Genomic DNA, 14,043 nt, shown 5'->3' on the forward strand with positions numbered 1-14,043 from the left:
CATACACACAGCTGACTGGTTCACTAACTTGTTGCACTGATGCTTGAGGTGCTTGCGGTAGCTGTCGTCAAGCAGCAGGGTATCAGGGTTGTACTTGCGGATCCACTCCACCTTCTGTACATCAAATGTACTCTGGGCTTTTACCCTCTTGCCCTTTCTGCCTCTAGGGACAGGAATAGAAAGGCCTAGACACACAAAAAAAGAATAAATACTGCTATTCAGCTTTTACACAGATTAACAGATTTGCTCTTTAACAAGCTAGGAACCACAGTTAGGTCCATAAATATTTTATACAGAGAACTTTGTTCTAAATTTGGTTCTGTTCATTACAACAATGATGAAACGACTCAGATTCAGGTGAAGTGCTTCTGAGTTGTAGTTTAGCTTTAATTCAGTGAACAAAAAGATTGCATAAAAATGTGAGGAGCTAAAGCATTTTTTTAATAACACAATCCCTTCATTTCAGTAAAAAGTAATGGGCAAATTAAATAATTGCAAATAAAATGTTCATTTCTAATAATTGGTTGAAACGCTTTGTTGGCAATGACAGCCTGAAGTCCTGAACTCATGGACATGACCAGATGCTGGGTTTCCTCTTTTTTAATACTCCACCAGGCCTTTACTGAAGCAGCTTTCAGTTGCTGTTTGTTTGCTTTCTGTCTCAAGTTCAGTCTTCAGCAAGTGAAATGCACGTTCAATTGGGTTGAGGCCAGGTGAGTGACTTGTACATTCGAGAATATTCCACTTCTTTGCTTAAATAAACTCCTGGGTTACTTTGGCTGTATGTTTTGGGTAATTGCCCACTTATATTATAAAGTACCACACAATTAATTTGACAGCATTTAGCTGGATTTGAGCGGACAGTAAGTCTTTGAACACCTCAGAATTCATTCAGCTACACCAGCGCCTTCTTTCTCTCTCAGGATGTACTAAACTGTAGAATCTTCCATTTGTAATATTGTATCAACGTCTCTGATGTTTTTTTTTCCCCAGCAGCTTTAGGATAGTTCATTTCTCCTGCACGGAGAGCTTCTTTGACTTCATGTTGTCTGTTCACAGCAAAATCTTCCAAATGCAAGCGCCACGCCTCAAATCAACTCCAGGCCTTTTATTGATAATGATTTAATGAAGGAGTTGCCCAAACCTGCTCATGAAACAGTCTTTGAGTCAATTGTCCAATGACTTTTTGTCCCTTTAAAAAGAGGGCGCATGTTAAGGAGCTAAACTCCTAAACCCTTGTGGATATCCTCAAATGAAAGTTGAGTCTACACATTATGTCTATTATATACTATAACTGGAATATGTTTCAATAAATGGGTAAAAAACAAAAACAAACCCTGTGTCAGTGGTCAAATATATATGCACCTAACTGTATGAGGGATAAATGGGAATGCTAAGTGCAGCTCCATACCCGAGTGGTTGAGTAGCGTTTGTGGTTCACGCCCATTCTCTGGCGGCGTGATGAGCTCCCAGATGAAACTCTTGATGTTCTCGTCTCCACGATAGTGAAGCAGACAGAAGACCAGAATAACGCGACAGATCGTCTCCACATCACGCTCGCTCAGACGCCGCTTACACCTGGCATGGGATAAGATGTCCCTCCAGCGACCCCAACTAAAAAAGACGAACACAGGTAAAAGAGTGAAAATAAAGGACAAAACCCCATTAAAAAGAAAAAAATATATATTTATACAGGAAATGCACTCTTCGCACCCATAGACGAGAAGGTGTTTCTCCACCCGGAAACAGTCAGTGCGGCCGTAACCACCTCCGCTGTGGCGGTCAGACCGCCGAGAAGCACGCGAGTGTCTGGAATTGGACGGTGGGTACTCTTCATCACTGTCTAGATCGGACAGGTCTCCACCTTCACCTCGTAGACTGGAGAACTGACGGGTCTGCTTACGAACTCTTGGAGTGTCGATCACAAGAGTGTTCTGTGAAGAGAAACACGTTATATTAAGATGAACACAATAAACAACTCAAACTTGGTGTATGAGAGGATAGGTGCTTTTAAATAAATCTAATACAAGTTGACACCATTTAGCTCTACAATTCTCATATGAATTTCTTTACCAAAAAAATAAAACAGCATAGCTTTACCTTCCTATTGATTGTGTCCATGTCTATGTCTGCTTTCTTGGCCCACTTCTGCCAGAACTCAGGGTCATCGAGGGCGATGTCAGTACGGTTCTCAGAGGCCACAAAGCTGGCTTTGGAGAAAGTGGAACCTTTTCCCTCGCTCTCAATGGTGATGGTAGTGGCTCTTCGCTGAAGGATCTGGTCAATATCTTCCTCACAGAACCGACTACCCTCGTCGTTCTCATCCATGATGGCAGCATAAGCCCCCTTCCTAAGCAGATCTTCTATCTCCTTCTTGGAGAACTGCTGGATCTGTCGAAAGGCATCGAATTTACAAATTACCCAGACTGGATTTCAAAAGGCTAGTTTTGAAACAAACAAAAATATACTACAACTGATCAATAATGTGGCACGGCAGTCTGAGTCTGTGACTTTTCTTACCCCATTGACGTTGCTGTCTTTGTTACCACTCATGCTTTGCAGGACTGCACGGTCTAGGCCTAGCTTCAGACTTGCTTTATCAAGCATCTCCCGCTCATAGGAATTTCTAGTGATGAGTCGGTAGACCTTGACAGCCTTTGACTGGCCAATACGATGACATCGGGCTTGGGCCTAAAATAGCCATTTAAAAAACAAATTAAAAAAACAACACAAACAAAGGGGTCAAGAGAGCAGAACTTGCACAAAATGAGGAGAAAGTACAAAGTTTGAACCAAATATTTTAAGATTGTTTGATCTTTTGGTTATATTCATGCCACTTTATGTCTTGTACCTGCAGGTCATTTTGAGGGTTCCAGTCAGAGTCAAATATAACACAAGTGTCAGCAGCAGTTAGGTTAATACCCAAGCCACCAGCGCGGGTACACAGCAGGAAGACAAAGCGGTCTGAGTCAGGTTTGCTGAAACGATCGATGGCAGCCTGTCGCAAGTTCCCACGCACTCTACCATCAATTCGCTCATAAAGGTATCTGTAAAAGCAAGTTACATTAACCTACCACACAGCATTCTGCAAGCACTAACAAATATTTCAAAAAGATTTTTAATGATCGCTGACTTAGCATCATTTGACATTTATTTATCATTTTAGAAAAACTGCAACATATACACTGCGGTCATCATACCTCTTGTTGATGAGGTAGTCCTCCAGAATGTCTAAGCAGCGCACCATCTGGGAGAAGATGAGCACTTTGTGGCCACCAGCCTTGAGGCGAGGCAGCAGCTTGTCCAGTAGCACCAGCTTTCCAGCCGACCGAATCAGAGCCTGCAAATGGAAGTCAGGGGCCAGGGGGTCATACACCTCCCGCAACTCTGCTACGATCTTCTCCTCCGCACCTGAACATAACAACGAGAACATATTGGTTTTAAATAAATATGATACCTGCTGGCAAAACCTGCAGTGCTGCCGCTGTATTTTAGAAACATCACATGTTAATAACATCTGCCAAATATCAAATGATTATATGAACTACATGGCACAGTTTAGGTCTGTGAGCCTGAGTGTACCAAAGGTACAAAGAGCTAAAAAAAACTTCGACCTAATGTTGTTTATCAATGCCAGAGGGTGAACTCTGATAAATAAGCTGTCTCCACTAGAGGGGAAAAAAAACAAAAAAAAACTCGTTAAGAGTCATGTAATACCATTGATGAGGTAGGGGTGGTTGCAGCACTTGCGGAGCTCCATCATAGTGTTGAGCAGGTTGGGGACATTGCTGTTACTGCTTGCTCCTAAACTGAGGAAACTGAAGTTTCTCTCCAGAATGGCCCGGTAGTACTTCTTCTGGATATCTGTCAGCTCAACCTGAGAGGAAACAATTGCACGTTATGTTTTTTCTCCCTTTAAGCTCACCAGTGATGTTATGGCAATCATCAATTGAGATCCTTGGTTTTTTTTTTTCTTTCTTTTTTTTGGTGAAAAGAAAAGGTCTTGCATTAAGATTTTATTCCATCTAACCTCAATGATGGTCTCCTGTTTGGGTGCCAAGTTCTTCTCTACATCCTCCTTGAGCCTTCGAAGCATCATGGGTTTCAAGATTGCTTGTAGCTTCTGAACCTAAAGGACCAAAACAAATAATCAGCTCAATAGCGGGCAAGGGAGCCGATGCGTATATGTAACGACGACAAACAGAATAAGGTTATCGATGCTAACGCCAATATTTAGGCATGTCGCACCTGTTCCTCTGTTTTCAAGTCTCCAAAGTCTCTGAGAAATTCAGTTTCAGAGGGGAACTGGGCAGGCTCCAGGAAATGAAGCAGACTAAAGAGCTCCTCCACAGTGTTCTGGAGGGGAGTGCCAGTCAACAACACTTTGTGTTCCTGAAAGAACCACAAGACACAAATTGTGAGATGGAAGAAAAAAGAAGGGCGAGTGTAAAACCGTGTGGTGATAAATCAGGGACGATGCAGAAGGAACAAGATCCCAAAAAAACGGATTAGCTGAAGTCTGAAAGTTTTTTAAAACCATTTGGGGTGCACTTCTGTGTAAATGAAAACAATTTTAATTCAATTAAAACTGTGCTGGACACCATTATGTCAGTATTCCTGTTATTCAGCAACATTAGCTGTGGTCCACTCACCAGGTCCAGCATCTTTAAGCTATCCAAAAGCTTGCAATTACGATTTTTGAGACGGTGAGCCTCGTCAATGATGACGCAACGCCAGGCGATCTCCCTCAACTCGGGGCAGTCAGATAGCACCATCTCAAAGGTTGTGATGAGAGCATCGAACTTGTACGCACCCGGGATTAAATGCTCCTGCACACAAAATCATGATTTTCATTATACATGTGATGAACACATTACAAAAAACACACAAAACAAATCGCTGGCGATCATAACCAATAACTTTACCTTCTCATCTTTGCAGTACATCTCATACTGCTGTATCATCTGTCGGCTGGCCAGGCTGCCGTGATAGACGATGGCATTCATGTTGGTCCACGTAGAGAACTCCCGCTCCCAGTTGGTGATGGTGGAGAGGGGAGCAATGACCAGAAAGGGGCCCTGGACACCAGCAGCATAAACCTCAGATAGGAGTGCAATAGACTGGATGGTCTTCCCCAGACCCATCTCATCTGCCAGGATACAGTTCTGCCTAAAATAAAGAAACATCATTTGAGTGCAAAGTGCGGTGGTATGTTCACACTGTCTGAAACTAGTTTGAAGGTTAAAATATGTTTCTGACCATGGTGTTAAGCAAGAGAGTGTGTGGGATAAATACCTGTTGTACCAGTTAAAGAGCAGCCAGTTGACTCCTTCCAGCTGGTACTCTCTGAGTGTGTTACCATTCTTGTACTCTCTGGTCTCCTCCAACTTTTTCCAAGAACTAGCAGGAGGCCGTGCCTAAATAGAAGAGAAAAAATAGATGAAAAACTCACAAGAAACATCGTTGTTCCCTTACGTAAGTTCTCATTTTTTCCATTAAGCCAAGTTTTGAAGGAAGGAAGGAGACAAAAGTAAAAAAAAAAGAAAGAAAGAAAGAAACTCAAAGAAGCATTTCTGCATCTTGATGCAGAGCAGATTAGTCCTGTTGGAACAACTGGGGATTTTCTAAAGTTTGGTTCACAGTGAATGGTAACCTGCACTGAACATGTTTGATTTGTGCACTGGGGGTTGTGTCAGTTTGTTTCTGTTACACACAAAGTGTCTCTCTAAACTGTTTACGTTAAACATTTAACAGAGAAACACAGGGACAAACTTAAAGTTACAGCTTCCTCCCACCATTGTTTAATTTAACTGTAGTTTGGGATTCTAAAACACGGATGCTGGATACACATCTTCATCCAAGCCAGCGTCTTCACAATCACGTGCTCTTCCAAATTTACAGTCACCAATAGTATTTCTGGACTTATGGCCTGACAATTTCACATCAGTGGCTGTGGTCATCACTGTAATGTTGTGTTGAAAAGAATACAGGGTTGTACTATCAGACGTCACAACATAAATACACACAGATACATTACTATATCTTTTACATGACTGCTCACCGCTCTCTTAAGGCGAGGTTGTCTGTTTTGGATCTTGCTGAATTCTTCAACCTTGCCTTCGTCCACATCCTCCTTCAGCTCCCAAGTAGCATCTTCATATGGCAGAGAGCACCACTTCACCAAGTAGTAGATAACAGGCTGACAGGATGAGAGAGAATGGGAATTAACACAAGCAATTTGCAATTTTGCAAAGGGAGGTCAAAAGAACCATGTCCAAAATTAGGCCACATAGCCAAAGGTTAATGCCTCATCTCTCACCTCGCCGTTGTCCTTGTCCACACTGTGGGACACATCCAGGATCCTGTCCACCTCCACGTAGTCTGGATTAAAAGGCTCCTCGTCCTAAAGAAAACAATAGCATTAGCCACAGACAGCATAAGGATAAGTGCATCTAACTGAGATACACCCAAGCTGACAGGTTTCAGCGTGTGCTTCCCGCTCACCTCCTGGAACAAGTGCCTCATCTGAGCTTGCTTGGTCTTGAACCTCTTAATCTTTTGATGGATCCTCTTGTCTTTCTCCAGCTGCTCCAAAGTGGCCCACTCGCAGTGCAAGTATGAACTGAAAACAAGAGTGTGCAGTTGTACTCATTTTTACTCACTCACCCATCCCCTCAAACAATAAAAAAAAAAAAAAAAAAAAAAAAAAGGTGTCACGTGCCAGAGTCAAAGATGCTCAGAGAGACACTGCAACTTACTAGTTTTTGTATTTCACAAAGAATTCTTCTATATTTGTATACTGGCCTGGAAACACCTTAAAAACAAAAGAGCAAATTTGAAGCCATTACGCCCGCAACAACTTAAACTATATTAAGTAATTTAGTAATTATAATTAATTAAGTGAACGTACTTCCTTCTTGGTTAATCTCATGGAGAGAATTTTGTCTACAATGGCAGCATCTTCTTCACTTGGGTTTTCCTGTAAAATAAACACGTGTCAAAAACTCACACTACAAACATCACAAATAGCCACACATAAATGTGAATAAAAACAAACACCCCAAAATACACACAACCAGCATCCGTCTCATCGTGACAATAAGAAGAAATGATATTGTTCCACACTCACCACAAAGAACTGCATACTGGGCAATCCATCACCATCCAGCTCCACTTCCTGTTTGAGCTGCACTGGTGCCCCACTGCTGATGGAAGCCACAGCTGCCGCGGTTGTAGTAACATCTACGTCTTCCTGCTCGTCCTCATCATCCGTTATCTTGATATCTAGATCCTCAGTGTACTTCTTTCTCTTCACCACACGATTGGAGCGTCTCTTCTGAGGAGAGAGGGGCGCAATTTAAACGTGTGTATTCTGTGCAGCAGGAGCTGAGTGTTATTAGACCGTTTTTATTTAGAATTCATTATATTTCTGTGGTATCTTGACTTATATGCCCCCTTTTTCCAAATCGGTTCATAACTGGGACGTCCCAGCACATAACTGGATGTGTGTCAACCACCTGAGACAGGAAGGGAGGCTACTCATCTGCAACTACCAGGTGGTTTTATTAGGACAAGTCTTTACTGTGGAAGTACTCCACATACTCTTAATCTTCTGTTTATTTTATGTCGCAATTATTATCACAAAGACATCAAATCAGGGCAATGTACTGTCAACAATTGCTACCAACAAACAGTACGATTATGAAGTGTTCACAGTGGGGCAAAAAAAGAAAAGAAAGGATGGCTCAACACTATTTGTTGCGTCTACTTGTATGATTTTATGAGCATGCATGTGCTTGTACCGTAATCATGTCATCCTCCAGCGCAGCAGGTGACGCAGGACTCAACTCCCCGTCAGAGTGGTCTGAGGACGCGTTTCTCTTTCTTTTCTTTGCTCCAACTAGAGTGATAGTACTGTAGAGTGGGGTGGGGGGTGGGGGGGGGGGGGGGGGGGGGGGTTAAATATGGTTTTCTTCAAAGCTGCATTTCTAAATGTACAGAAATAAGCTGTGCATTTAAATGAGACATCTTCATTTGCTTACTTCGCCTTAGCTTTGCTTTTGCTCTTGTTCGCAGCACTGGGTATTACTGTGCCTCCTGCCACTATAGTTGTTCCTCCCGGTGCCTTGACTTTTCCCTTTTTGTCAGGCCCTCCTGCGGTTTTGGGTGCCGTTCCTCCAGATACAGGGCTTTTCTTCTTACTTCCTCCACCGCTGGTTTTCTTCTTAGCACTAGACACCACCGTCACGGTACCCCCCATTTCTGGGGAAGACTGCGTAGCTGGAAGCTCATCCTGGTTAAGGACTCTGGGTAGGTTCTTCTCACCACGAGCTTTGGCCCGAGCTATAGCCTCAGCCACTATACGGTTAGCTTTCTCTTGCTTGCAGAGAATCTCCACTCGCCGCACAGAGGCAGGCTCTCCGGGCGCCTTGGTAATGCGGATGGCCTGGGATGGAGTGGTAGTTGTAGAAGACGGTCCTGCTGCTGAAGTGTTGATGACCTTCACAACAGAGACGGTGCCGCCAGCCGACGAGGCTGCGCTTGTCTGAGTTAAAGAGAAGGTTAAAAATACATAACATTTTTACAAAATTACAATACATTCTTCCCTGTAATTTCTCTCAGTTCACATTAAAAGCCCCACTCTAATGTAGAGAATAAATAAAATCTGCAGATTAGAGGTCTACCTGTGGCTGCAGAAGCATTTTGAGTGGTACTGCCACTCGCTGCCCTCCTTGGCCTTGGGATATTTGCAACACCTGAGGGCTGCCGGTATTCCCAGCTCCTGAAACCAGCTGGTACTGCACACATGAAAGAGACACATCAAGTTACAGATTGATCAGATTGATAAAAAAAAAAAAAAGTATTAGTTTAAAAAAAAAAAAAAAAAAAACCATAACAAGCCTTGTCTGAGGGACTTCCTAAAAATTAACAAGAAATTTTTTTTTTTTTTAAATGCAAGTTTCCGAGAATAAGTTGTATTAACAAGTTTTTAAAACTGGATGGCATACGACTTGTAAAAGCAGCCTGTAGCACATGGATGAGACTTCCTTCTGACTCCAAAATTTGCTTTAAACTAGGTGGTGTTCCCACCCATACTGACTTTGAGTGGGCTACATCATAAATACACGCACACACGCCTGAAAAATAAAAATGAATAAACAATGTCTTTATGTTATCAGTTTACTAGTAGACAGTTTGCACTGTTTTATTGTGAAAGTTCAAATGCTTGAAATAAACTAGCATGAGTCCTTCCTGTTTCATGGTTTGCCTGTTGGGTTGCTACTGTAGTTATCGTTCACACTGCCCCCCCCCCCACACACACACACACAGCAAAGGTATTTCAAAATTTTGTTGTCATGTTGCTTTAAACTGGTTTTAAAAAACCAAACATAAAAACCCCACAATGACCATGTAAAATTGTTATTAACTTGACAGAAAGACGAACACATTGATTAGACACACATGTGTCTAATCTGATTATTTGGAGTAATAATAAACTTAACATTCCTATTAAAAGACTTAAATTTGCTGGTTTTTCAACCTGAAGCCATTAAATATCACGTAACAAAGACACGGAGAGAATGTCAATATATTTAAAATGCACCGTCCTTTATCTCCAAGCTTGCCAGTCCCTCCACATCACATACCACAAAGTGCGTTTCAAAACAATCAATGCTCTTCAGCTGATCAGAGAAACTACCTCTGAATACTAACTGATACCGGTCAGTGGAGCCAAGATGGTGATTAAGCTGGTCTGATCTGTCCTGGCTAAAAGACGTTGTCAAAGCCAAGGTGTTTTGCCATGTCACCTCATATTACATTTGTACATCTGAAGCACTGTGTACTCTGGTACACATGTTGAACTAAAATATTAGTTACACAGTGACACCTTTGAGGAGGAGCAAACTTTCACAGATTTTAGAACTATAGTACTTGCGAATGGTGGAAATTAAAAGCAGACCGGTATTCAAGATGATTGACAAGGGAACAACAACAACAACAACAAGACTTTCAAGGCCCCACTTACTTGAAACAACAGAAATTAAGAGCAATTTGAATGATTTTGACAAAAACATGCCATCAAAACTCAATGTAACTTATTAACACTGTTAAACAAGCCGAGACCTCCAACTCCTACAGCACTCGTTTCTCACCTTTACACCACCTTGCTGATTGGGCTGTTGTTGCACCTGTAGCTGAATTGTGAGAACTTTGGGCTGCCCTCCAGCCTGGCCTGCTGCTCGTGCCTGGGTCAGGGCTGCTAGCTGGCTCCCCTGGAGCACCAGTTTCCCCCCGGGGAGCTGCCCCAGAACCAGTTTAGTTGGGGCCTGGGTCTGCTGAGGTTGGCCTCCTTGTGCTGTCTGAACCTGCTGGACTTGGGTGACCTGCTGTTGGGCTGCAAGAGCTTGACCTGCTTGAGTTGCAGAGCCAGCCTGGGATGGCTGCTGAAGAACCAAGGTGATGCGTTTTGCTTCTCCACCCTAGAATGAGAAATGCAGAAGGACATTTATAACTGAACTAATTAAAAAACATGAAATCAGCAGTTATCCTGATGGTATAACAAATGTCACCTGCTGACACTTTGTGGTCTGCTTACCTGCGTCTGGGCCTGCATAGCTGGCTGGAGCTGCACTTGGCCCTGTGCCTGGACCTGGATCTGAGCAGCTTGGTTTTGGAGCTGCACTTGGCCCTGTGCCTGAACCTGGATCTGGGCAGCCTGGGTTTGAGTTATCTGTGCTGTTGCTGGAATCTGCACTTGAACTGACTGGCCTTGTGTCTGCTGCACCTGCTGGGGCATGGACGTGAGCAACACCTGTTTCACTGGTCCATTAGGAGACTGCAGCAGCCTCTGCACTCCTGCACCACCCACCTTCACTTGTGTTTGTCCTGGGCCTGCCTGATTCAATACTGTTCCGCCCTGCAGGATGGACATGCCAGGTTTGAGTGGTGTGCCAGACACTACACGGATGACCTTTCCACCAGTCTGACCCGTGGCTCCTGATAAAGTCTGTAGCACCTGTGCTTGACCCTGGGGACCTTTGAGAATGACGATTTTGCCACCAGCCTGTTGTGTAATGGCAGCTAACTGCTGGGGAGTAAGCTGGTGGGTTATCTGTGTGAGCTGCTGGGTGGTGGCGGTGGTTGTAGCTGGAGAGCTAGAAACAGTCAGAGGCGAGCTCAACAGGACAGTGCTACTGGTGGCCCCACTGGCATTGCTGGCAATTGGTATGGTGGTCTGGGCCTGTATCTGATTCACAGTATCAGTAGGGGCAGGGGTCACATGAGGCGCTACAGCTATGGAAATGGTCTGAGGAGTTGCCACTTGCACTGGCTGCTGTGTGGGGACTTGAACAGGGGCTGGATCCGGAACGGCTGGAGCTTCTACAGGAATACAGAGGCTCGTGTTAGACGCGAGCTCAGGAGCAGGCTCAGACTCTGGTGTTGGATCCACCTGGCCCAGAGCAAGCTTGAACGCTTCCTCAACCGGGTCCGAGGAACCCTGAGAAAAGGAGTCGTCCTGTAGGGCATCCAAGTTAAACAGGGGTGTGTCCTCAAAGAGGTCCATAATGGGATCTGCCATCTTGCCCACTCCACACAGGGAGATGGGCACAATGTTAAAAAGACTCCGAGATGGAAGCTAAATAGTTGTTGTCCAGTTCTTCTCAATTTTTAGATAATCAGCTGTGAAGGGAAAGGAAACAACAGTTAGACACAATTTTCTTACTGACTTTGTTCAAAGAAATGCTGCACTATCACAGCATAACGTCGCTCAGACCTGTACATCAAACTGTGACGTGACAGCTCTAATGGTTAGTACAAGAGTGCTTAAGTTAAGGAAGGGAGAAGCAGAGAAAGGTAATCATTGTAGTTTTGATTATGGTTTTCTGGTGGCTATGAAGATCATATTCAGTGGAAATGTCTTAAGGGTTAAAAGGACATGAAGTTTACTAAAACAAGGATCACTTTATGTAAACACGCTTTTATTTATCTTAGTGGCTGTGGTGGAAATTATCCGGTTAATACAGTTAATGGGCCGCATAAAAAATAAAATAATGCTAGAAGGATGTAGCAGCTTGTAAACTAGAGACGAAACATTAAAAGTATAGTTTTTGAATTCATCCTCCAACTTGTGGCCACACCGTCCAGAAACGCTTTCAAAGTGAAATTAAAAGCTTTGAAAACACACAAAAACAGTGCTCGTCGGCTTAAGTGTTAACATATAAAGAGAAAGTACGCGGATAACATTTAGTGAATGAGAATAACGAGCAGTGAAGTCATACGATTAGGTGAGTGATGCTGGAAAGACGGGATGCTTTCCTCTCAGGTCGTATTGCAGTCTTTCTCTCAAAACCGTCGGCTAGCATTAGCTTCTACCGCTACAAAAATGTGCCTGTTACAAAGGCGTGTGTGGCACCGTAAACACATTTAGACTCAAAAACACGATGAACTGTGTCCTCTTCGCCGTCAGTTCGCTTTCCAGTCATTTACTATCAACCATTCAGTCCACCGGACTCCTTCGATATCGTCAACAAACCGGACCAAACCAAAGCAACGTGCCACAATAACCATTGCCCGTCAACGTTCAGACACAGGTTAGGCCGCATTGCTGTTTCGGCTGGCCTGCGTCTATTTTCGGCAAAAATACGTGAAAATAACCATCATATCTACTGCCCCAACTCTCACAGTAATAATTTCAGGGTGCTAAATTTACCTTTGCGTCGACACACATGGCTTTCTGAGTCTCACAACACTGTACGATTACAGGAAACGGCCAGGAGAGAGCAGGAACTAACATTCTTGCCAGAGAAAGCTCAGAAAGCTTGCCCCTCTGGTGCCGTGAAACGATCATTGGTTAGCCTCCTCCCAAGCCGGCAGCATACGGCAATTTCATTGGCTCGACTAGCTGTCCATCAGACGTACTGCCGCTACCGGGCGGGATGAGAGTCATAGTTTGGTTGAAGTAACACTAAATGCGGCCTAGTTGGGATCGTTTGGCTCGGTGATCTTCAACATTGCTGTCTCGCTGTTGTAGATGCTCGAAATAGGAAGCGCAGCAGTTTTAGAGCTGGCTGGAAAAAAATAGATATTGTTTTAATAAACTGAAGTGTTCATGGACTGCACGGCCAAAAGACCTGTTTCTGAATGGCACACCATCAATTTTTTCAGCGGTTTATTACACTGGCCATAGCCCAGAAATCAGCCTACATCATTAAATGAATGAAGACCTGTTGTCATATCGGTCTATTAGTTTCTAGATGTATATAACCAGACGACGAGGGCGTATTATATATTTCCCAAGGTTACTGGTACACCTGGAACATTAATATTAGCTTCCTCTGGGTATTAATGTAATGGTCTGGCGCTTTCATATGCGATTCAGTTTTTTAATTAGGCTTTGGTGCCCTCTAGTGGCCTAATATTAAAATATAATTACTAGCTTTCAGTCTGTTATGTATGCAGTTTTCAGGGCACTGGGACAGAAAAGGGCTCTTATTGCCCCAGATTCATTTTTTCGTTTTCTTTTTTCTTTTGGTCAGTTTCCTTAATCACAAATTAATTAGACCATATAAGTGTAAACTAATCTTAAATAATCTCATACTTAGATTTCTACATAGGGCCCTCTGAGGTCAGATCACAGGAATGCCACACCCTGTCAGATACAATTGTATTTGAGTGGAGCAAATCTTGAAGTAAATAAACTGCCAATGGCTTTGAAGTTTGTTGTATTTGCAGGTCCTTGTGGGGCTCGGGGCAAAACGGAGGTTACTCACTCTACGTGGCTGAAGAGTGAACCAATCAGTACAGTGGCACTTAGGTGTAAAGTATAAAAAAGAAAAACATTTTAACATTTGTGCGAACACTGCAAGATTTCATTGTGTGGACTTGAGGTTAATTTAATAAGATATTCTTCTTTGGGAGCATTAATATGACAGCGTGAATTCATATCTAGGCTTTTTCCATTTTTATGAATTTTTTACTTATCATCCTAATTTCATAAATGTATAATTCTGGTAACAGAAGGATGAAAATGACAAAGGAAGT

General features: G+C 43.2%; 1 protein-coding gene and 1 long non-coding RNA gene across 3 annotated transcripts in view; one reads left to right on the plus strand and one right to left on the minus strand.

The window, feature by feature from the left end:
* Positions 1 to 3,469, plus strand: part of LOC145422049 (uncharacterized) — a 12,136-nt gene extending 8,667 nt beyond the window's left edge. The window contains exons 2-3 of the long non-coding RNA XR_013903432.1: positions 2,858 to 3,043; positions 3,167 to 3,469. This is a non-coding gene — a long non-coding RNA (uncharacterized LOC145422049). The remainder of the gene's footprint in view (positions 1 to 2,857; positions 3,044 to 3,166) is intronic.
* Positions 1 to 12,852, minus strand: part of chd8 (chromodomain helicase DNA binding protein 8) — an 18,508-nt gene extending 5,656 nt beyond the window's left edge. The window contains exons 1-25 of one of the 2 annotated variants that reach the window (XM_026148576.2): positions 12,713 to 12,852; positions 10,598 to 11,682; positions 10,155 to 10,481; positions 8,685 to 8,798; positions 8,043 to 8,545; positions 7,803 to 7,914; positions 7,130 to 7,333; positions 6,911 to 6,979; positions 6,759 to 6,814; positions 6,505 to 6,622; positions 6,320 to 6,403; positions 6,062 to 6,199; positions 5,296 to 5,417; positions 4,926 to 5,169; positions 4,653 to 4,829; positions 4,249 to 4,392; positions 4,031 to 4,129; positions 3,718 to 3,877; positions 3,201 to 3,411; positions 2,852 to 3,047; positions 2,521 to 2,691; positions 2,101 to 2,391; positions 1,714 to 1,934; positions 1,412 to 1,614; positions 29 to 185 (exon numbers count right to left, since the gene is read on the minus strand). In XM_026148576.2, the coding sequence (XP_026004361.1) occupies positions 29 to 185; positions 1,412 to 1,614; positions 1,714 to 1,934; positions 2,101 to 2,391; positions 2,521 to 2,691; positions 2,852 to 3,047; positions 3,201 to 3,411; positions 3,718 to 3,877; positions 4,031 to 4,129; positions 4,249 to 4,392; positions 4,653 to 4,829; positions 4,926 to 5,169; positions 5,296 to 5,417; positions 6,062 to 6,199; positions 6,320 to 6,403; positions 6,505 to 6,622; positions 6,759 to 6,814; positions 6,911 to 6,979; positions 7,130 to 7,333; positions 7,803 to 7,914; positions 8,043 to 8,545; positions 8,685 to 8,798; positions 10,155 to 10,481; positions 10,598 to 11,581 (5,105 nt within the window). In that variant the 5' untranslated portion in view covers positions 11,582 to 11,682; positions 12,713 to 12,852. Of the gene's footprint in view, positions 1 to 28; positions 186 to 1,411; positions 1,615 to 1,713; positions 1,935 to 2,100; positions 2,392 to 2,520; positions 2,692 to 2,851; positions 3,048 to 3,200; positions 3,412 to 3,717; positions 3,878 to 4,030; positions 4,130 to 4,248; positions 4,393 to 4,652; positions 4,830 to 4,925; positions 5,170 to 5,295; positions 5,418 to 6,061; positions 6,200 to 6,319; positions 6,404 to 6,504; positions 6,623 to 6,758; positions 6,815 to 6,910; positions 6,980 to 7,129; positions 7,337 to 7,802; positions 7,915 to 8,042; positions 8,546 to 8,684; positions 8,799 to 10,154; positions 10,482 to 10,597; positions 11,683 to 12,712 lie in introns of both variants that reach the window. The other variant, XM_026148574.2, reaches the window with a different exon arrangement.
* Positions 12,853 to 14,043: the final 1,191 nt, after the last annotated feature.

Source organism: Astatotilapia calliptera, chromosome 18 (genome assembly GCF_964374335.1).
Source record: "Astatotilapia calliptera chromosome 18, fAstCal68.1, whole genome shotgun sequence".
Lineage (NCBI taxonomy): Eukaryota > Metazoa > Chordata > Actinopteri > Cichliformes > Cichlidae > Astatotilapia > Astatotilapia calliptera.